Here is a 22,820-nt window from a genome sequence, read left to right on the forward strand (position 1 = left end):
AATGGTATAACTCATACGAGCACTCTGAACTTTTCTCGTGACAATAATGGAATTTGGTCGAGTTCTTTTGAAAGGCAATTAAACTTTAATTGCGAAATGTCCAATTGGTCAAGTCGTGCAAATAAATAACAAGGGGATTAAATATTTCATTGACACTGGTGCAATGATTAACTGCTACAACGCGTACAGTTGACAAAAAATATCGGGTATGCAACCAAAGCGAGGAGCTGAGAAGCTATCCGTTTAATCAACAAAACAAAAAAAGCTGCAGAAGGCACGAAGTCTTTGAGTGGCACTTGAAGAAGCAGATGTTTTGAAAGTATCTAAAAATATTTTATCAATACTATGTTGCATCGCCGTTATACGTCCATAGTGGAAGAACCCGAAAGTGGTGAAACCAGCTTACCCGAAGGTAAGAGAAGTGGTAGGCTTAATTCTGTCGCTACGGTAGGACTTAGTTTACGGTAAAGCTTTCTTTATTTAAGGGCAGTAGCTTGAAATAGGCATCGTCTGATTAACAAAGCTGTGGTCGACGGTACGCTCAATTAACCCGTGCTTCGTTTTACGGTATTTTCAAGCTACACAGAAACGAAAGACGTCGAGAAAAGGTTTTGAGGTCAAACCAGAGAATAGAATTCGGGACCAGTCTCGTACAGAAGGCCGCGCACTAACCAACTGTGATAGTCCTACTGCGATAAACAAACAGCATTCATATCTCGGTTAAGATACAGCTCATGACTGTATAGCGACGAATTTCTAGGAAGTGTAGGTTTATACTCTCGAAAAACAGGTTTCCAGGCCGAGCAGTCGGTGCTTCCCTGTGGTGCTGTGCCACTCGGGTTTCCAAAACAGTTTTAAGACTTTATGATTAAGGGAGTTCTTCGATGTTTGAACCTGAACAAGAAAAAAGGCGTGAAAACATAAAACCCTTGTTAACCCTTAACGGGCTCTACTGAGATCAGCATGCAATTCTCCACACTCTGTTTCGTACATTTCCTATGGTATTAATGTAGAGAATTTGTTTTAATAATCAAGACTTTTTTCAGTTGTTGATTATTTCTGTTTTCTCGTGACCTTTAAGTTTGAGAAGTAGTATTATTTCATGAAACTAAAATCCTTACAGTACTGTATTAAGCAAATAACGTTTTTGGAAAAGCTGGAGAAACGAAGGTTTCTTATAAGCGGGTTTTACTGTACTGTAACACTGCATACCAATGTTTGCAAAGTCAAATGTTGTTATCTAGGTGAAAAATTGGTTTACATTTCAAGGTATAACAAACGCCCGTAAATAAACTTACTTTAGTTTTTATTTTAGTGTTTGCTTACTTATTTTTATATTTCAGAGAGAAATCTCAAAGAAACAACAGACGACAAAAATCTCAGTTTTACCAAAACGCGAAACAGCGAGTCCTCCAGCCGACAATCAGCGACGAGTGCCCGATTGTCGACCTCGGAACTCACCGAAAACACACTGGACGAATCGGAAAGCGATCGGCTTTCGTTGTCAGAGGACGAAGATTTATTCGCCGAAGAGGCCGAAAACAAGTCCCAAAGAAAAGACAAGCGGGCGTCAAGTAAACAAAGCAACAGTTACCTACACCGAGCGTCGAAATACGAAGAAGAGATCTTGAAGTCAGTGAAATTAACTCCTGATCAAATTCGTGAGATAAAGGAAGCCTTCCATGTTTTTGATAACAATGGCGACGGATGTATTACCGCCACAGAACTGAAAAAACTGGTCACCTCGCTTGGTTATAATATAACAGAAGCAGAGCTTATGGATATGATGAATCAAATAGGTAAACTGAAGTATGAAGGTTGCGCCAGCTCTCTGTCGTTATCTTCAAAAAACGCTTTGAGTAACGTCGTTCATATTTTGGGAAAAAAAAAGTACATAACATACTGAGATAGAAAAACTTAGGCAATGCTTACAATAAACCGGGAAGCTTTTCCGCCGGCACGAAAACCATACCGGATAGGGACTCTGTTCACACAGAAGAACGGTGATTTCTACGCGATTTCTCTGACTGAGCGAATCTGCGCCACGCGGATCTCTAAACTGGAGAGTCACATATCGCATAGTGTTCACAGTATATCGGACAGCCTTTTGTGTCGACACAAAAAGCTCTTCGGTATAGTTTAAACATTGCCTTACAAGAAAAAAAACCGCGCGAACATGAATGCTAACCAACACTGAACGACCAAAATGTCCAACCATCGGGGTTGGGGGTGGGGGAGGGAAAAGACCCCCCTCTCTGCTTACCACGGAGCTTGTTCGCAGGCGTAATTTTCGTTCCTTAACGAGCCACGGCGCGTCTCTATCGTTTCGTCAGAATATTTATCTCGGACTAATTCGCCACCAATTACATTTTCCGTGTCTGTCGATGAGATCTGGGGACTCTTAAGTTCTGATTTTACGTTTAAAATATGTTCTTGATGTTTCGTTTTTAGATGCAGACGGTAACGGCGCCATTGACTTCCCAGAATTCCTCGCATTGATGACAAAAAATCTAGAAGACTGTGATCCGGAAGACATTTTACTGGAATCTTTCAAGGTGTTCGACCGGGACGGTAGTGGTTTCATAGGCGTTACTGAACTCGACCGAGTCTTCAAGCTGCTCGGTCAAGACTTCAAAGATTACGAGATCGAGGCCATGATAAAGGCCGCTGACGTCGATGGCGACGGGCTCGTAGGTTGGGAAGACTTCACAAAAATGATGAACGTTTGAATGGATTGGACATTTCTAGCCTGAGATCAGGCTGTCCATTTGGGGGAGTCTCGAGAAGTCACGCAAGAGACGCACGCGAAAGGAAACTCGGGCGCGAGGGCGCGTTGTTTCGCGTTTCGCTTCGCTCGCCATAACGGGAGAGCTTGCTGGCAGGCAAGGACATTACAACGAAAAAACGACGTGACCTTGAAGCTTAAGTTATTACATACTACTGAAGTATTATGGAAAAAAGTATAAGATACAAAACAAAATTAAAATATGTCGAATATGTAGAAATCTGTGTACTTTCTAGCCAGCAAACTAGCCTGAAATATTTCGTCAGCTTGGAGGTTTATTTTCCAAAGTTATCGAAACCAATTTTTTCTCAGATTTCTATGGAAACGACGAAACAAATAAAATTTCTCTCTGCATGGAAAACGTTCATTGGGATTTTCTAAAAAAATCCTTCCACTACTCCTTTCTTAGCGGAGGGGGGGAGGGGGTGGGGGGGCGTTGCGTTTCTTGAGGGGACAAAAAGGGTTGCGCGGGGGACTAGGGTAAACGTCATTTAAAGAATTTTTCACAACTGACGATTTGACTTACGTTAAGAATAATTCCGAGCAACTTTTTGTTGAAAAATGGCGAAGACAAGTTTTGAACGCTTAAAACTTTTTTTTTAATTAAGTCCCAAAACAATGTATCTAAATCTAAAGCATATCTAGAAAGCATCAAATTTTAAACACTGAAAATAACCCTTTTCTTTCGTTTTACAGCTGTGTACTATTCTAAAAAAATTCCAACGATATTGGCTACGTGACCAATTTTCATTTAATTATCTTTTATTTTGCCACCAGCTTTAACTCTTAAAAGAAACGATTCAATTTTCATAAGCTTGAAAACAAAAGCGAAGTCATGATGAAAGGCCAAAATCAGTACTTAGCCCACCTTCGGATCCAAGTAATTAACCTTCTTTTAAAAACCTGCATGTAAATCAGACGAACTAGGTCATCTTTTGTTGGCTTGACAATAGAATACGATGTTAACAATGTGCATCTCGTTAAATGCGAAACTCGTTTTGCGAATAAGACCAGCCGCCTTCTGCACGAATAAAAAGATATTCAGATAAAACAGAGCTTGCACTGAGGGCGATGTAGCACTCGTAATAGCTGTACGTTTTTGGCGATAGCCTCAAAATGTCAGTATTTAACAACCAACGACAAGCAAACATAAGAGTGGTTTTTCGCAAATTTGACAAAGATTCCGACGGATTTATAACTGTTAAAGACCTCATTAGCGTTTTCAGGGAACTTGGCGAGGATGTCAGAGAAGATGAACTGAGAGAGCACTTTCATAACGCAGGTAGGGGACATGGATGTGAAAAAAGGAATTTCGATAAGTATGATCTTTTACTGCGGCGTAAAAAGATGCAACTGTAAGGTCAAAAAGGTAACTGGTTACTTCTCAGCAAACCACATTATCGGAATCTTCTATCACGTTCTGATAACTATTAGGTCTACAAAGACATTTCCCAAGTTTTTAAAGTTAGACAATAGTTAAAAGCTCACAGTTTAGCAATTCCACTGACTGGCTAAGATTACTCTTTTGATCCTTACATAGTACACAACCGTGAGAGAGTAATTCAGGACTTCACTAGATAGAGACTTTTTCATCGACCTTGGATCATTACTTTTAAATAAATCATTTCGATCTCTTATTAAATCCTCTATCACACCCATTTCCTGTAATTACAAATGTAGGAGGGTCAAATAGGATAAACTTCATCTCACCTTCCAATATTAGAGCCAGTGTTGAAACCTACCCTCCCCAGCTACATAAATTACTGCAATTCTCTCCCCCTTCCATCCCTGACATTTTATGCCCCCCCCCCCCCATCCCCGCTCGAGGTTCACGTATTTCTAGTTATTTTTAAATAAATCATTTCGATATTTAGCATTAAACTGTCACGGTTCACAGTGATATGCCATCGAGTCAACTCGTCGCTTGAACAAGCTTCCTTTTTCTCGTTTATTTTCAGGCCTGGGACACCGACCAAACACGCTTATATCTTATGATATTTTTCAGCAGGTTTCCAAAAAGATCCTACGTGAATCGAGAAAGGAACGACGTCTCAAAAGAGTGTTTCAAGAGTTCGACACGGAAAAGAAAGGCTACATCGAAGGGCATGGGATAAGACGGGTTCTTCGAAGACTTCACATTGATCATACAGAGTCAGATATAGACTTAATGATGCAAATGGCAGATACAAAGGGAGATGGAAGGGTAGATTTTGAAGAATTTCTCCAGATTTTCAACGACTCAGATGATATATAAGAATTTCGCCATATACTATTGCTGCGGCTAGTGCAGAAAAAAACAAATATGTTTATTTTTAGTTGTTGATCGAGTTAATCAGATTGTCAAAAGGTGGGCAATTGTTTTCAATTCCAGAACAAGTTGTTTTCATTTTGGGGATTATAGACAGGAAATTTGATTTCTCTAACGTTCAAAATTCTTTAATAGAGTGTTTTCACATGACGTCACGGCGGCCATATTGGTGTCCCAAAACAATGAAACGGCGGCCATGTTGGTGTCCCAAACCAGTCCTGTGGGAGTTGAGTTCCTTTCTTATGCAAACGCTTTCTTTTGTTCCAATAAATTTGCATAGATGCTGGCCACGTGAGTGAAAACACTCTATAGTTTGAATTGTCGTAAGATCTCTTAAGCTGTGAATGTTCAGGTAACCCGACTAAAATAAAACAGTTTAAACAAAGTTGGATTAACAAACCGAGCAAAACTTTTAAAAGGAGTCAGATTTGACAAAGATTCCGACGGATTTATAACTGTTAAAGACCTCATTGGCGTTTTCAGGGAACTTGGCGAGGATGTCAGAGAAGGTGAACTGAGAGAGCACTTTCATAACGCAGGTAGGGAACATGGATGTGAAAAAAGGAATTTCGATAAGTATGATCTTTTACTGCGGCGTAAAAAGGTGTAAGTGAAAGGTGTAAGCGGTAACTGGTTACTTCTCAGCAAACCACATTATCGGAATCTTCAACAACGTTCTGATAACCATTAGGTCTATAAAGAAATTTCCCAAGTTTTTGATGTTAGACACTAGTTAAAAGCTTACAATTCCACTGACTGGCTAAGATATTTTGATCCTTACATACAACCGGGAGAGAGTAATCCAGGACTTAACTATATAGAGACTTCTTAATCGACTTTGGATCATTACTTTTAAATAAATCATTTCGATCTCTGATTAAATCCTCTATCACACTCATTTTTTGTAATTACACATGTGGGAGGGTCAAATAGGATAAACTACATCTCACCTTCCAATATTAGAGCCAGTGTTGAAACCTACCCTCCCCAGCTACATAATTTACTGCAATTCTCTCCCCATTCCATCCCTAACATTTTATGCCCCCCCACCCTGAGGTTCACGTATTTCTAGTTATTTTTAAATAAATCATTTCGATATTTAGCATTAAACTGTAATGGTTCACAGTGCGGATATGCCATCGAGTCAACTCGTCGCTTTAACAAGGTTCCTTTTTCTCGTTTATTTTCAGGCCTGGGACACCGACCAAACACGCTTATATCTTATGATATTTTTCAGCAGATTTCCAAAAAAATCCTGCGTGAATCGAGAAAGGAACGACGTCTTAAAAGAGTGTTTCAAGAGTTCGACACGGAAAAGAAAGGCTACATCGAAGGGCATGGGATAAGACGGGTTCTTCGAAGACTTCACATTGATCATACAGAGTCAGATATAGACTTAATGATGCAAATGGCAGATACAAAGGGAGATGGAAGGGTAGATTTTGAAGAATTTCTCCAGATTTTCAACGACTCAGATGATATATAAGAATTTCGCCATACTATTGCTGCGGCTAGTGCAGAAAAAAAAAAACAAATATGTTTATTTTTAGTAGTTGATCGAGTTAATCAGATTGTCAAAAGGTGGGCAATTGTTTTCAATTCCAGATCAAGTTGTTTTCATTTTGGGGATTATAGATAGGAAATTTGATTTCTCAAACGTTCAAAATTCTTTAATAGTTTGACTTGTCGTAAGATTTCTTAAGGTGTGAATGTTCAGGTAATCCGACTAAAATAAAACAGTTTAAACAAAGTTGGATTAACAAACCGAGCAAAACTTTTAACAGGAGTCAGAATTTTAAGGGAAGTACAATAAAAAAGCTACAGAAATAATGAAAAAAATAATATTATGTAAACTTCTATAGCACTCCGCTCTCATCAATTAATTTTTTATAGCCCTGAAAAATCAAGTGTCCTACGACTTGGGGTCAATCAAAACTTTTATGCTTTCAGATGCGAAGATATGATGCCGGCTTCGACAACTTGAAATTAGTATAAGGTGGTTTCCACACAAGGAAATATAACTTTTTTTGATTTTTTTAAAAAAATAATTTTGCAAAAAAGTCATCGCACTCAATTCATAAATAATGTTAGACAGCTGGCATACTTTCTTCTCAAATGAAAAAAGGAAATTTGAAACAACGTTTGATAGAAAAACAAAATTGAGAAGGAAATAACACAGCAGGCATTTACAGTCCGTCAGTGGTCACAAGTACTTTTCTATGTCATTTCAAAACTAATGAATGAAAAACGAAACAAAGCTCTTATGGCAACTACTTGACGTTATTTCCACCGCATTTTTTTTTTCACGTAACATGGCAACAAGAAACAGCATCGCTAGCGGACCGTACAAGCGAGGTTGTCACAGAAAGACCAATCAGAACACAAATAAATACGCAGCTCGTGACAAGCGCGGGAAAATCTATTGGTGAGGGTTTTACCAAAGTCCAAGGCCTTAACAATACTCCCTAGATAAATAGCTGTTCAGCTATCTCACCTTTGAAATAGAAATTCGGGAAATTCCTCAGCGAAAATTAGCGATTCTCCCTTTTTTCGGGTCTCAGATAGCGGTTATAGTTCTGGCACTCCACGCGCGTTTCATGGCACGACTTGCGGGCAAGTCTAAAGTTCGCGCAATGTAGAAATTGGTGTAGACACAACCTACTGTCTCAATAGAGACCTAAAGATACACCGTTTCCGTGTACGGCGACGGGTGAATTACCCTTACCCCTAGCCGTAAAGACGGGGTATACTGTCTCATACCCTGAAAGAAACGCCGACTAGGCTACCGGTAAAGTTACTGTAATAATAGACCTCAGATAAGCCGTTTCCGAAGCACTGTTAAGTCGGGCAAATTACCCTTACCCTACCCCAAGAGGTAAACACAGGTGTAACAAGTCTTACCCCAGAGAAACGGCCAACCATCCGGGTTAAGCGTTAGGACCAATAAACACCGATTACTTAAATCATAGTCCCCTTTTCTAGTATAAACAGACGACAAAAACGACAGTTTTTTTACGGTTCCTTGCCATGTTTTCTAGCAAGCGAACGTACGTCTACCTAAGGCTCGTGCACTGTTGTTGTCCTTAATTGTCCGCTTTTTTTTTTGCCTCCATTATTTTCCCTTTCGCGATTGCATGTTAATGTAGAGCAGTAGAACCTCGATATAATGAACATCTATATAACGAAGTCCTTGGTATAACGAACGATTTACTTTACCCCAGTAATAGTAAAATACCGTAAATCCTCTATTAAGCCCCCCCCCCCCCCTTTTCAGAGGAGGAAAGTTAATAAGCCCCCCCACCCCTCTCTATTAAGCCCCCCCTCCCCCAATCCTTATTCTTCACAAAACAATTAACGATTAACGTGGACTGATCAGTTATGGTTTATTCAGGCTGGAAGTTCATAATGTTTTTGGTCTTCGGCCGCATAACCTCCAACTTCATGTCCTTAACTTTCTCAACTTTGCGCTCTGGTTCTCTGTGGAGAATTGTCATTATTTTCTTATAGTATTATAGTATCATGAATTTTGAAGGCTGTTTATATAAAACATTTAAATGTAAGAGATAAAAAATGTAAATATAAGAGGAGTTTTCGAGAGATTTTCGTTTGTAAGTTGTGTACGAGAAATCAATACAAGTAACCATTCTCATAAATATTACCGAAGAACATAAGGCCGAAAGCACATTTTTGAAGAATAAGAATTTTGTTTTTGTTACTTTTAGGCTCCCACAAGTGAATTAAATACTTTTGACAGTGACTGTAATTGTACAACGCGTAAGTGTACTCTGTCTTATACCACGGTATTTTTGCTACAGGTGATGCGTTTCACTAAATTAAAGAAGCCCCCCTCTCTTTTAAGCCCCCCCCTCTCTATTAAGCCCCCCCTCAAAAGTGCTTGAAAAAAATAAGCCCCGGGGGGCTTAATAGAAGATTTACGGTATATGGAAAAGTACCTCGATATAACGAAACCTCGTTATAGCGAACAAATTTGCCAGTCCCTTGGCACTTCGTTATATCGAGGTTTCACTGTATCGTTTTATACGGCAAACTTAGTAAATAAACAAATAAACAACAAGTCTAATGGTTGTTAAGATTTGCTTGTCTTACCTCTCGCCCTTTGCTTGTTACGAGAGCGGCCAGAGGTTTGGCGTAGAAACGAGAATGTGAAAATCCTAAGCAGCCATACATACTGGAAAAAAACGAAGCGGATGAATAAAGGTGATGTTTCAACAGACGATTCGCAACGACGAACGTTAGCACAACACAGCGTTGCAACATTGTTTCGAATGCCTGCAACATTGTTCCAACATCGCAACGCTGTGTTGCACTAAAAGTCGTCGTTGCGAATCGTTCCGTGTAACTTTCAGGAACATTTAATTGTCAGGCTATTTGCTATCTTTAGACGCTTACTTTACCTCATATTAAGTACATTTAGTCTGTACACCAGACCAACGTGAAAAAACGTTGAATAAAAAGGCCCCAAAAAGATACTTTTTGACAAAAATAGTTGAAAAGTACACTGACTTGCATTATGTTTTAATTTATATTTGAATGAGACCTTTCCGTTATATCTACATCTCATTTACCTGTTGGCAGTTAATTTCAAAGCCTTCTGTCTGATATCGTACTGAAACAAAAACAAAGGTCTTGGTTATAAACAGGTTCCCAGAAAAATCTACTTGCGGGTGAGGGGTGAAGGGGGTTAACCCTACGTGCTAGATCTCTAAACTGTAAAATAAGGGAAGACTACTAAAGCCTACGACTCACTGCTCAATATCGTTTAACAATTAGTTGCTCAACAAATGACGAACGATGTCGCCGCTTGTTGAACGGGTAGAAATAAATTACCGCGAAAAAGATTGACTGATTTGCGCTACAGTTGCTCCGGCATTTTTTTCAGTTTCCATAAGATACATTTCTAGCTGATGTTGGCTAACATCGCAACTTACTTGAATATATTGATCTGATTCCCGATTGAGGTTCTTCATCATGCCTTTCACCTGCAAAAAAAAAAAAAGGCTTCAGTTGAACAAGAAATAATGTTACATAGCTGGAAATTTCTTCCCAACAGCGTGCGCTCCCATTGGTTACTTCGAGGTCACATGACATCTAACAATAAAACTGTTTCCCGCCAAAATCTCTAGGGGGGCAACGTTGCAAAATCTATGAAGTCAGAGGGTAACAGTGCACTGTTACCTGCGGATGTTGACCGACGACCGCAGTTACATCCACAGACGGAACTCTTGATCTCGTTTAGTCAGCCTTTCTTACGCTATCACCGTGCGAGTTCACAAGGTAGGCCTTGTTTGTATGTAATTAAAATAAAGTTGTGAAATGAATTAATCAGCATGTCACGATTCAATCACTTTTTCAAGTGATTAAAGAGGCTATTTGAAGCTATTCAGTTTACTTTCCTTTTAAACAGCTAAAACGTACATCAGTTGAACTCCAATGGTGCAGTTTTGTTATTTAGGCAACGAAACTGTGTGCTTCCTGTCATCTGTTGCTACTGACGGCAAGAATATACAGTGGAACCCCGCTTAATACGGACACCCCGTTATTGCGGACAGTTTTTCTTGTACCTAGCCCTTATATTTTCTCTAAATTCAACTCGCTTAATATGGACAAATTTTATTGCCCCCTCAGAGTCCGTAGTAAAGTGGTTTGGCTGTATATGGCAGGGCTGAAAATAACGGACAGTAGGTGGCCGGTCATGATGACCGGCCAGATATTTTTTAGCCCGGACAAACCCCTATTCTGGCCGGTCAAATAATGAATACTATAATTTTTTTTGGCCAGGAATATCGAATTACGCTGGCAATAGATCGTTTTTACTACATTGACGTTCACATTTTTGACAGCTAGTTTATGAAAAATGCATTCATTCGTTGTAGAGTTCCTTTCCGCGGTTTTCGCGTGTTTTAATGTCTTGAGTATCATCGTACAGCGGTGTCTAAAGTCTCTAAAGGTAAAAAGTGAAGCGTAAATCCTTTTCAAACTTTCGAGGTTCAGGAAATGGAATACACGTACACTTAAACAAACCTTAGGAATTACGAAAAGAAAAATACAGAACAAACTCTGCACACATTCGTTTTACGTTGATGTTCCGAAATGGGAATTTGGTGTAACTTGATCGTTTTCCTTGCTTTGCACGTGATCGAAAGTCTCCTCCACAAAGAAGAATCGTCGCTAATATTTTCGGCAAAGAAGTTGATTTGCATTGGCGAAAAGTCTGTTCCACAAACAGCGCGTTTATTATAAGAAGTCAAAAAATATACAGCAGAGCTATCATTCGGGTCATCTCGCAACACTTTATCGCGAAGGGCTTAAATGTCAACAGAAATTTGCACAAAGTCGTTTACAAGAGGGAGAATTAAGCGCCGATTAGCTTAAATTCTTATCAGACTATTCTGGAATCGAGTCCGCAAACGAGATTCATGTTCGACATAAAGAAATTATTATTAATCGATGCGCTAACATTCATTCCCGGAGAAACACAGGACGACCCGTTGAGAATTGCGATCAATTTGCCCGAATTCCGTCGAATTCCCAAAGCAGGTCACAAAACTGATTACAGCAAAGCAGAAGGTACAGGTGTAGATTACGACCTGCAACGTTGCGTTACCCCACAAATCAGTTTCTTATTGTTTCGCTTTGTTGCGTTTCATTATCACATGAAATTAATTCATTGCGGCGTTCTTTTTCTTAGAAGGTTTTAGTGCAAAACAGCAAAAAAACGCCAAAAAAAGAAATCAATACAGCGTTATAGAGCATTAAGCGACAACTATATGCAAAATAAAATGTTCGTATCCAAAAATGACCGGTCAAAATGACCGGCAAGATGAGAGTTTGACCGGTCAAGTCCGCGATCAGGCCGGACATTGTCCGTTGACTGGCCGTTATTTTCAGCCCTGTATGGATTGAAACTTTTCAAGTTTTAATGCTATGCATGCAAAAATCACCAAAGAAATTATGGCAAATGCTGCCTAATGGAATTTTTTTTAATAGCTCTATCTTCTTCGTACCTCTCTCTACACGAGCATTTTGTGTATAACCTGGTGACAGAACCCCTTTAAGTTAGAAACGCAGATACTAACCTGTCTTCTTCGTTCTACCAGTTTTCTGATCTCCGTTGGAAGGATACCAGGCTCTAAATCTGGATCAGGTAACTCAACAACTTCATTCTCGTCGGCCTGTCGCAATAAAATTAACTACTTTTCAAATTTACGTCACTACAGAAAATCACAAGGCTTTTTGGAAAAATCGTCCCCTAAGAGAGCATGTGCCTACTGTTAATTAATAGTAAACCGAGAAACATTGTCCGTGTGATTGTTGAAAAGTTGTTTCTAATATTGTCAAAACCAAAATTGACAATAAATGTTGTGAGTGCTTTTTGAACCTATCAAAAAACAAGGTGGAAGGGGGGTTCGGGTGGTCTTACTTGACTTAGTAACTTACGCATTTATACACCCCATTACGATAAAGCGTTACCAAGCAAGAAAATTGCTGAAAATGTTTTCGGAATGTCACATTTAAAAGTTTCATCCACAGACTCAGAAGTCTGGTAAGCCAAATAACTACTGACCAATACTTTTTAAATGAGAATGGGGCCAGCAAAGTATCATAGGTTCAAAAGTTATGCATGTCTTGGACGACACAATCAACAGTACTACAGAGAAGAACTGCTTAGTAACTTTCAGTTGTAACACTTTAGGATTTCATCCACAGACTTAAACGTTAGAACCATCTTGCACAGCGTAATGCACAATTACACAGCGAGGTACTGCTCAGCAGCTTTCATTTTAATGGTCACACATAAGGATTTCATCCAAAGACTCAAAAGTTAGAACCACCTTGTACAGCATAGCAAACAGTACCACAGGGAAGTACTGCCCAGCGGCTTTCGTTTGAATGAATAGTCACACTTAAGGATTTCATCCACAGACTCCAAAGTTAGAACCACCTTATACAGCGTGATAAACAGTACCACAGAGAAGTACTGCTCAATAGTTTGCATACCCCATAGATTTACAAGTTGAAACCACCCTATTTCATCAACATAAATAACACCACAGGAAAGTACTGCTCAGTACCTTTCATTCAACCTTCACACTTCTCTAAAGACGTATTTCACCAGCTCATTCCTAAGCAAAACCATCTAACCATTTTTGCGCAAAGAAACAGTCTCGAAAGTTTAACCGACCACGGGACCTACCGTATTATCTGAGTCATGCTTCAACAATAACAACAACAAAGGGAACTAAAAGAACAGGAACTACTAAAATCAATGAACTCACTCCACTGGAGGAGGCAGAGGTTGTTCTACTGATCGTAGTGAAACAGATGTTGTATTCCTGAATGATGGACGGGTACAAACTGTTGAAATCCAGCAGCAGAATGTGTTTGTCGTAGAAACCTGAAAAAAAAGTACATTATATGAGAAACGTGATTCACGCGACTAACATCACGACCTTTTTAGACTTTGCCGCATACCTTAATAATGATCAACATTACATACTGTGAGGTGGGAACTACGATTTTTAAAAAGATCCCACAAAATCTGTCACTAAACTATCGCTAAAAAATAACTCAGTTGTCCACAGTTGCAGCAATGAATTTTAACATACTCATTCCAATAAGAGGGGGTTAAATCATGATTTTTAAATGCAAATTAAAAATAAGTAAATAAATTCACGATGCCAATTTTGTCCCTTGCACCCGGTAGCCTCATTGTAGACTGTGATAAGACGTCTGTTACAAAGTCGCACTTTTTTCTGCCTCAATCCATCTATGACCTTAATCCCCCCTTCCCTCCCCTCCCCTCCCTAGGGTAATAACGGCACAAGTCAGATAGACCAAAGAATCCACTCTTTTTCAAATCGTGCAGTGGTGGTTCTTTTAAGCCCTGTTATGTAACTTGACAAGTAGGATGATAAAGACATTGCCTACTGACCCCATCATCTGTCCTAAATCGTAATCAAAGTGAGTGTGTGTCAGTGGTACGCTGAGCCCGCGACTACCCACTTAGCAGATCAGCTCTCTTCCAAGTATCTTATAATGTACATATAACCCTGAACAAAGCCGGCGGGGATTTTTCCCATTACTATTATGTAAGCTATAATGGGAATTGCTGTGTAGTATATGGAGTTAAACATAACCCGTTAGGCTCACGGTCAGTGCAGACGAGCGAAAAAATCGAGCGAGCAGTGAAATAACGAAGCCAAAAGATTGACGTAACTGTTGAAGTAAATTGTCTCAATTGATCAATCATACGGTATACCGGAAAGAGGTATGGAAAAAAATAATCTTAGGGCCTGTTTACATGGAAGTGGGGGACCCCAGGTAGGTCAGGTAACCTGCTTAAGTGGGGTGACCCGCCTGTCCATATAATCTCTTATTTTACTCTCATCACGTTTACATGATGGGTGGGCTGACTCGCCACATGTTACCTCACCTATCTGGGGTCCCCCACCTCATGTAAACAGGCCCTTAAGGGCTCCACTACTCCGTCTCTCCCCAGCCCACAGGCGGTTTTCGCGCAACTTTTTTCGATCGTTTTCCCCACTAAGTAACTTGGAACGTGGAACAGACTAAGCTAAATACCTTTCTTAGGGTCTAACACAAGACCACCGGCGTAAGCTGGTTTTCTTCTCCCTTTCTTTGCGCTTCGTGGCTGTTCTTCTTCATCGTGCTCTGCCTCAACCTATAAATGAACGTATTATGATTCGACCCACCAAGAAAGCTCTCTTTTTAAAAAGATAGTCAAAGCAAGCCGCGAGAGAACGCGCGAGTAAGCGGCATCCGTCTCGCGTGCCGCTCGCGCGTAACTTTTCACGAAAGCCGCCAAATGGAGTGCTTGTTCGCAGACTAGAGTTCAAGGCACTTAATAGAAATAAGCCAGAATTTTTCTGGGAAAACGCAGGGACGCTTCGACAGTTTGTAAAATTAACAGCGGTACTAAATGTTGTGTTAATTCTCACCACTTGTTTTTTGCCGTAACTTTTGTCAGGGCAGATGAAATTCCTGTGGAATAAAATAAAAATATAAATCTGACTTAAAAGTCTTTTATACATCTTACTGATGCTTAATGTAACTTTGCAACTGTGTATTTCATGGATGCACTAGGTAATCGACTGAAAAAAAAATCATCCCAGTTTCTCAACAGATCATAATAAAACCAACCCCAACCGCAACTTATCCGCACAAAATTTCCGCAACCCTCGTTCACAGGGTCTTCTCCTTACTCGTGGGAACGAGGTTGAAGATTTCCCGCGCTTCGCACCCATCAACCCAGTTGGTTCGAGATTCTTGAAAACTACCAACCTACCCCTCCCCCAACCCAACATTTTGCCCTCGCAAGAAGTACGAGTTAAAATTGGATTAGGGGAGGGGTAGGTGGGGTAGTTTCCCAGAATCATATACTGCTCCCAAATTGACATTTGATTGTTTGTCTTTGTGGTGACGGGTTAGCGTGATCACTGTTGTTCTGGGTTTAGGACATTTGAAAAAGAACCTGATTCGAAACTGAGCAGTAAAAAGTCTTACTTTTCGTTGAAGGCATGAAGTAAAAGAAATTCGTTTCTTTCTGATCGACCGCCAAGAAGAGTGCGGGCCTGAAAATCAAGCAAGATTATTGATCATTGATTGTAATTTCAAGTTTCAATGTTTTCAAACGGTAATTATACATGAAAATTGAAGAGAATTTAAAGACTCACCATAACATTTCCAGCAATAGTCGTTATCTGTAGAGCCAGAGGTAGAACCTAGAAGTAAAAATGATGTTAAAAAAAGAGTTGAAATAGGGGGAAAAGGGGCGGTGGCGCCCTTTCTCTCCGCAGTTTCCTCACGTTTTTTTTTTGTGTGTGTGTGTCCGCGCCTTTTGAATTTCGCAGACCCGACTATCTCGAAACCAAACCGGAGAAAAAATATATATCCGTATTCAAACAAAAACGGACAAGAGTGGACGGGGCTTTTATTTTAATTGGGGGACAAAGCGTAGAATTAAAATGACGGAAGTTCAGTTAGAAAAAATTGATTATGTGACAGGAGATCTAACGAGAGTGGAAATCACATTTTTAGGAAAAAACCAAGACTTACGTTCAAATCGTACATGATCCTTAGTGATAGCAAAGCGTCCATCTGAAAAAACCAAACAAAAAATGCATGAGAAAACACACACAATCACAAGACCAAAGGTGGACAATGACACATATTGATCATCACTTACCGAAGTCAGTTCAAACATGTGAAGGAGTTCGTGAGAAGAACTGAAGAAAAAAAATAAAGAAAATTAACATTATTAACTAAAAGGACTTCTTAAACAATTACTACCCAAAACAAACCATTTATCCACCAAAAAAAGTGTTGATCTGTTAGACATTAGTCAACATGGGATAACACTTTCTGACATTCGTGAGCAAAAATGTGACGTACGATGCAAGAACATTGGCTACGACTAAAGATTTTCCTTGATTACTTACTTAAACTTGTTTGGAATTTCATCTTGGTCGATTTCTTCTCTTCTGGACTGAAGGACAGCCCACGATAGTGCTAGGAAAAAATGGGGAAAAGAGAACCGTATATAAAACTCAGTAATTTGGATGTTAAAAAAGGGCGAGTCACGTCAAAACTGAGGATGCGCTTAGCATTTTACAGGCGCGACAAGGCGTTTTACCCGCGGTTCGGGAAAAGGCAACAAGCTTACCTCGGGGAAAAATAAAAATGACCGTTTCATCCCGTAATCAGTTTACCCGCGTCAAATGTTGTCCTCGCGACGAGTGTTGTCCATCATACGAAAAAATAAACCAAGGAAACTTTAAAAAGTTCAAGAGAAGCAAACCACGATCGCTACCGAGTGGTTTATCTTGGGTTTTTGTGTTCAACGATAAAATACCCGTCAAAGAAACGCTATGAAATTTCCCGCTTAAAAGATGCTCAGTACGCGGCGACGAAGTACCGCGAGAAACAAACATGAGTGTGACCGCTTTTACCTCTTTATATATAACAACAAAGTGAGTGTAACCACGACCAATAAAAGCACTGGTAATAGCAGGCCGATGCTGTGGTTTAACTAAGCCAAATGCGGAAGGCTCACTATTGAAAGCGCTGGTAGTTGTAGACTCCTTGTGTGGTTTAACTAAGCTAAATGCAGAATGCATACCTGTTAAATCATAACTCTTGCATCTGATAAGCTCCTTGGAGGAGATCTTAACATCGCAGACCATACGCCCACTGGTAATGCAGCGATCAAGATTACCACCCTTGCCAAACCCGCCACTCTGGAAAAAAGATTAAAAGTATTGAAAATAACACACTATTATTCGAGGCGTTTAGCGAAGGATAGCGCGTCCCTTAAGCTACATTTGGGCTGTAAAAATTAGCGCATCTTTCAGTAAGAAATCTTTAAAGAAACTGAATCGATATTGGGGATATATGTTCATACTATATCGGAGAGCTTTTGCGCCGGCACGAAAACCATAGCGGACAGGGATTCTGTTCACACAGAAGAACAGTGTTTCGAGCGAAGCTGCGCCCCGCCGAACTCTAACGTGGAGAGACACATATCGGATAAGTGTTCCGGGTATAGAGTGAACAAAGCGTAAAGGTGATGTTACACGGGACGATTCGCAACGACGATTTTTAGCTCAACACATCGTTGCAATGTTAGAACAATGTTGTAACTATTCGAAACAATGTTGTAACAATGTTGTAACAATGTTGTAACAATGTTGTAAGCATTCGAAACAATTCAATTCGATTTCGATTATTGTCTTTCGATTACGATTATTTCCATTCGATTATGTAAATGTTTCTTAATTCTTATAACATAACGTATAATGTTAACAACATGCAACCCTAAATCCTCAATTTGAGAATAGTAACAGGGACAGGAGGATTCACAGTCGCTTAATTCGTCGACATGTTTGAGAACCTGACAAAGATCGTTTGCCTTACTTGGAAATTCTCAAGGGGTGGTTGAAGGAGAGCATTTTTACCAGGCAATACAAAATGGCGCACGAACTGCTATCGTCTTTGCTCGTCAATCAAAAACGCACATTTTAAAGACTTCTGGATTCTGATTTTACAATAAAATAACTCTCTGAGAGCAAGGTATGCAAAAAGCGAAGCAATATCGAAATATACTCAATATCATCGTCTGGAATCCGATGGCGGGAGACAAACAATTTGGCATTTTCAAAGCTTCTTACCGAGAGTTTCGGCATTATGGTTCTTTTGAGTCGTCCAAGACGAGACCAGTGAGGTATCTATATGAAAAAAGGAAACGCGTTAGCATTGTTTAGCGTCGGAAGGAGCAAAAAAAGGAGATTTGCCATTTGATAAATCAAAACTGCTACAAGAACTCATCATCCAATCTGTTAATAATTAGAATCATTGTACTTACCTTACAAGCATTAATCCTGTGCAACAAAAGATCTAGATCGAATCCATAAATGTCATGACCCTGTAATACCAAGAGAGTTCAAACGTTTAGCACTTGGTTTGACATCCTTGGCGCAAAACTTGCATAAAGATTTGCCCTGATCAAATCACTATTGACAAGACTAGTACAGAACTCTGACTATGTTCACATGGCAACGGACCAATTTTCGACCCGGCTGAAAAATTTGACCTGACAGTTCCTTCATAAGGGAACGTTCAATACTTCCGCTCTGTTCTCACGGAACTTTGAACGGCTAAACGTCTACATTTTGGTACGGTTAAGTTGGTTTCGTGTAAACGCATCACCTAAACCCACGAATTTCAGTTCAACCGCGTGAACTTAGGCTCAGTCTCTAGCCTTGGGTGTCTCGATGCGCCCGCGCTACTCCCCACCCGACTTGGGAGGGGAGTACCCGAGCCTAAGGGAGAGGGGAGACTAAGCCTTGTGTTAACGTAGTAGATAGGGCAATCAACCGCACAAATCTCTTTCCAGTGCATGGCGCAATAGGTTTTCCTAAGACATATCCACTGAATAGTGCGGATTTATCCAGTGGATAGCACCTTTCAATGTTTGAACAACCGGGGCCGCAACTGTAAAAATAAACGGTGCACAATTTACGTTAGAAAACCTTCATTTAACCCTGTTTTTTCAACGAACCAGCACACGTTCAATTCACCACTTTAGACTTACGACATTTAGAGTCGTGTCTTTTTAATTAGTTTGAAAAAAAAAATCTCGACGATGAAATCAGGAGAATGAGAGAGAAAATCATCAGTCAAACAAAAAAAAAACGTTGCAAATAAACATACCACCAGCACGTCAGGATCAATTTTGTGAATCTTCGCCATAAATAAGCCGAGAAGTGCTCTCTCCGATGCAGTGATCTCCATTTTAATTTGCTACAGAAAAAACAATTGTTAACGGCTGCAGACACACACAATTTCGTGAACCGTTGCAAACGGTCGCCCGTAGGGTCAAAGTCTCCCTTAAAATTAGTCATCTATCCGAAAGTAATCATGATCCCATAATTTTTTCTTTCTTTTTTTTGTTGGCTGAAGGAACTGAAGAAAATGCATCAATGCATATCACAGCCATGAATGCAGCGTTAATGGTTTGCTACAAATAGGGTACATTATTTCAATATTTAGCGTCTTGAACACTGGGGTGTCTTTCTGGACTGGAAGCCTTGAACAAGGTGTGGACATTTGTGGTGAGTGGTCTACTTGAGCGGTAATAATGTTTTTAAAAAAATCGTATTCATTAATTCAATGATGTCACTTTCTAAAAGAGCTTGAATTCTGTATGCAAAGCAAAATGAATTAGGGTCACTAGGAAAAAATGTATCTTTTCAATGCTGATTTTGCGCTTTGACTTAAATGTCTGTTGAATGACGGGTTTGGTAGAAACTGTAGTGCTTATGGTTGTATCGGTGGAAAACAAGAAATATTCTCTACCTCTTGCATATTCAGAAGTCGACTTTACCTTTTTTCTGACAAGATCTTTAAAGTCATACGGGTACATCTGATCATTGGGCTTGCTAACAGCTGAAAAACAAAGATGGCTGGTACAAACTCTCGCAGAACTCGTAATTTAAAAAGTAGGCGGCGACGGCAATAAAAACACGAAACACAATAGATTTAGAGAGCAAAACAACAACTTTGCACGTGCATCACGCGTTTTTGTAAATTTCTTTGCCGTCACTGCACAACTACAATTTTAAGTTGACTTGACAGCGGAAACGGCAAAACGATTAATTCTATCATCACTAAAGAGCTTAAGCAACAACGACGCTGACGGCTACGAAAACGTCGCTTAAAAAGTGAATTCGTGCTGCCTCAAACTTAATCGCGCTTATTCCATCTCGTTCAGTTTGTCAAATGTTGGCAATTTTTTGGGAGTTGAGTTCTGAAGGACTGTACCAAAGTTCAAGAAAAGAAAAAGAAAGTTGTTGTTTTGTGTTCCCGTCCTCGACAAAACGTGAAATTATGCACTTTCACGTCGTAGTCGTGCAACGACGACAAAGAAATGTACAAAAAAGCGTGATGCACGTGCAGAGTTGTTGTTTTGTTAATCTAGACCTTTTGCTTTATTGCCGTTCTCGTTGCCGTCACCGTCGCCGTTCCTTAAGCTCCCTAGCTCTGAACTCGGACGCCCTTCATTCTCGTCATTTCCAACTTAGTTTCCCTACTTTCACTTGGTATGAGGGCGATTGTAATGGCACCTGAGCTAACCACGAGGTACTTCATTTAACTTACCACAAAAGTGATATTGGAATTTCTGTTTTGGAGCAGCCTTATCTAAGGACACGTCATGGTGAACCAGAGCTGACACAGCCAAGATCTAAACCACAACAGAGAATAAAAAGTCAAATGACCTGGAAATTCTTCTCACCAGAACGGGGAGGGGTCTCCCCGGCAGGAAGGACTCCCATATGAAAGGGGCGGGGATGCTCGTCGTTTCGCTTTGGGGTGTAAATTTCGGGTTTTGGTCTCACTTAGGGTGTTCTGGACAATACGCCATTATATTTAGCCGTAAAGGTCTCTGTTAGTGTTGCACGCAAAGAAATATTAAAAAATTAAATATTTTTAATTCGCTTTATTTCCTCGGTTCATGTAATCAAAGTTTAAAATGGTCTCTTTTATGGGTCCAAAAAAGGTTGGGCCACGCCCAGTTTGGTCTCCTTTAGGGGTTTAATTCAAAGTTTCCGACGAGTATCCTTTCCTATGGAAGTCCCCCTCCTCCCCGCCGAGGCTTTGACCCTTGTCTTAAGAGAGGGGTAAGCCTGACTCGGATATCAAGGCCTAAATCATACTTTTCCCACTGAGATGAGCGGGGAAGGGGGGTTGGGGGGGGGGGGGGGTGGCAGGAATAAGATGTGGGTATCGAAGCCCGTCTTCAGCGAGAACCAGGTTCTTAAGCAGCCCCTCTTCTTAGAAAAAACCTTCACCATACAAGAACTTGTTGATTGTTAATCCCAAATCACAAGCCCTGGTCCAAAGTCAATTCATCTTTACAGGAAGCCCAACAATTGAGGTACTCCAACTTCACAGGCAGCCCATCTCTGGCATTGCTGAACGTATTCTTAACAGGCATCCCATTATTGCATTTCAGAAAGTAAAAGGTGACATTTTTAGTGCTTGGTTTTACTCATTGCTTACCTCATGGGTGTGAGTCTTGGTGTTTAACATGGTCCTAAAACTAAGGCTCATGACAACCTACACAAAACGTAAATTGATAACGATATTGATAATGATAATGATAATGATATTGATAATGATAATGACCAGACGTAACTAATCAATGACATCAATGACAAATGAAATCAATGAGTAATCAATAGGTAATCGATAGGTAATCAGTTAATTAGTCATTGATTATTGCCAATGATCAGTGAGTAATGGATGACTAATCGATAGGCCATAAAATTTTTGGTCATCGATTAGTCATTGATTGCATTGTTTAGTCATTGATTTCATCCATTACTCATCGATATCATCTCGTGGCTGCAAACGTATTTGGCGAAGAAAAACAAAATTAAAAAAACTGTATTTGTGATTAGCACACTGCGTCTCGACATCGTCAACAGGATCTTCAGATACAAGGAAAAATGCGTCTACCACAGATAAAAGAATCACAAACAAAAAAAAATGGTACAAGAAAGCAAGAAAAGTGTCTTTCATACGTAGCATAATAGTCGACGAGTAATCTATGGGTCACCGATGAGTAATCAATGACATCAATGAGTAATTGATGTCATGGATGAGTAATCGATAGGCCACAAAATTTTGGGGCTTCTATTACTCATTGATTACTCATTGATCATCGCCAATAATCAATGACTAATCAACTGATTACTCATCGATTACTCATTGATTACCAATTGATGTCATTGATTATCGATTAGTTATGTCTGGTAATGAAAACCAGCAGCACTAGGTGTTAGCATGCATCCCTCTTCTTTACTTGCTCACTAATTTTGCTGTTACAATCTTACCATAGGCGGAGGAGGACTTTGTTCACTTGCTACTTCAACATGATCAGGTTTTGTGACTACAGCCTGCAAAATAGTAATAATGATGTTACACTTAATGAAAACAAAATAAGGAGAAAAAAAGTAGTGTCCAGATACTGAACACAAAAATTCCTACCTCAACTTTACACCAACTAACAGGTTGCTGAGGGAGCTCTGATGAAGGCAAAAAATTATCTGTTAAAGTTTTTTTCCAGTCTTGTACATACAGTCAACAACAACATACACTTCAGTATAAGGAAAACTCAAGGACAAT

At 39.9% G+C, this 22,820-nt stretch overlaps 3 protein-coding genes across 5 annotated transcripts in view; 2 read left to right on the forward strand and 1 right to left on the reverse strand.

The window, feature by feature from the left end:
* The window catches only part of LOC140950229 (DNA polymerase alpha catalytic subunit-like), a 41,320-nt gene that overhangs the window by 13,066 nt on the left and 5,434 nt on the right, over positions 1-22,820 (reverse strand). For 2 of the 3 annotated variants that reach the window (XM_073399435.1, XM_073399434.1), the window contains exons 12-32: positions 22,683-22,720; positions 22,529-22,591; positions 21,693-21,749; positions 20,790-20,874; positions 20,017-20,078; positions 19,344-19,433; positions 18,496-18,555; positions 18,302-18,358; positions 17,254-17,371; positions 16,574-16,643; positions 16,321-16,360; positions 16,191-16,232; positions 15,809-15,856; positions 15,639-15,706; positions 15,074-15,116; positions 14,697-14,796; positions 13,391-13,509; positions 12,191-12,286; positions 10,043-10,093; positions 9,680-9,720; positions 9,201-9,282 (exon numbers count right to left, since the gene is read on the reverse strand). In XM_073399435.1, coding sequence (XP_073255536.1) covers positions 9,201-9,282; positions 9,680-9,720; positions 10,043-10,093; positions 12,191-12,286; positions 13,391-13,509; positions 14,697-14,796; positions 15,074-15,116; positions 15,639-15,706; positions 15,809-15,856; positions 16,191-16,232; positions 16,321-16,360; positions 16,574-16,643; positions 17,254-17,371; positions 18,302-18,358; positions 18,496-18,555; positions 19,344-19,433; positions 20,017-20,078; positions 20,790-20,874; positions 21,693-21,749; positions 22,529-22,591; positions 22,683-22,720 — 1,430 coding nt within the window. The remainder of the gene's footprint in view (positions 1-9,200; positions 9,283-9,679; positions 9,721-10,042; positions 10,094-12,190; positions 12,287-13,390; positions 13,510-14,696; positions 14,797-15,073; positions 15,117-15,638; positions 15,707-15,808; positions 15,857-16,190; positions 16,233-16,320; positions 16,361-16,573; positions 16,644-17,253; positions 17,372-18,301; positions 18,359-18,495; positions 18,556-19,343; positions 19,434-20,016; positions 20,079-20,789; positions 20,875-21,692; positions 21,750-22,528; positions 22,592-22,682; positions 22,721-22,820) is intronic. The other variant, XM_073399436.1, reaches the window with a different exon arrangement.
* LOC140950495 (uncharacterized) lies at positions 26-3,047 on the forward strand. Its single transcript, XM_073399730.1, has 3 exons — positions 26-412; positions 1,344-1,799; positions 2,452-3,047. Exons 1-3 carry the CDS (start codon positions 346-348, stop codon positions 2,727-2,729), a joined length of 801 nt encoding a protein of 266 aa, XP_073255831.1. The 5' UTR covers positions 26-345; the 3' UTR covers positions 2,730-3,047.
* Positions 3,564-5,192, forward strand: LOC140951209 (neo-calmodulin-like). Its single transcript, XM_073400437.1, has 2 exons — positions 3,564-4,067; positions 4,744-5,192. Exons 1-2 carry the CDS (start codon positions 3,902-3,904, stop codon positions 5,037-5,039), a joined length of 462 nt encoding a protein of 153 aa, XP_073256538.1. The 5' UTR covers positions 3,564-3,901; the 3' UTR covers positions 5,040-5,192.

Source organism: Porites lutea, chromosome 10 (genome assembly GCF_958299795.1).
Source record: "Porites lutea chromosome 10, jaPorLute2.1, whole genome shotgun sequence".
NCBI lineage: Eukaryota > Metazoa > Cnidaria > Anthozoa > Scleractinia > Poritidae > Porites > Porites lutea.

Bases quoted from the DNA above. Each gene is read 5' to 3' on its own strand.
- LOC140950495 (XM_073399730.1), top strand. From the start codon at position 346: ATGTTGCATCGCCGTTATACGTCCATAGTGGAAGAACCCGAAAGTGGT. The intron at 413-1,343 runs GTAAGAGAAGTG...TTTATATTTCAG, and splicing joins TGAAACCAGCTTACCCGAAG to AGAGAAATCTCAAAGAAACA. The intron at 1,800-2,451 runs GTAAACTGAAGT...TTTCGTTTTTAG, and splicing joins GGATATGATGAATCAAATAG to ATGCAGACGGTAACGGCGCC.
- LOC140951209 (XM_073400437.1), top strand. From the start codon at position 3,902: ATGTCAGTATTTAACAACCAACGACAAGCAAACATAAGAGTGGTTTTT. The intron at 4,068-4,743 runs GTAGGGGACATG...GTTTATTTTCAG, and splicing joins AGAGCACTTTCATAACGCAG to GCCTGGGACACCGACCAAAC.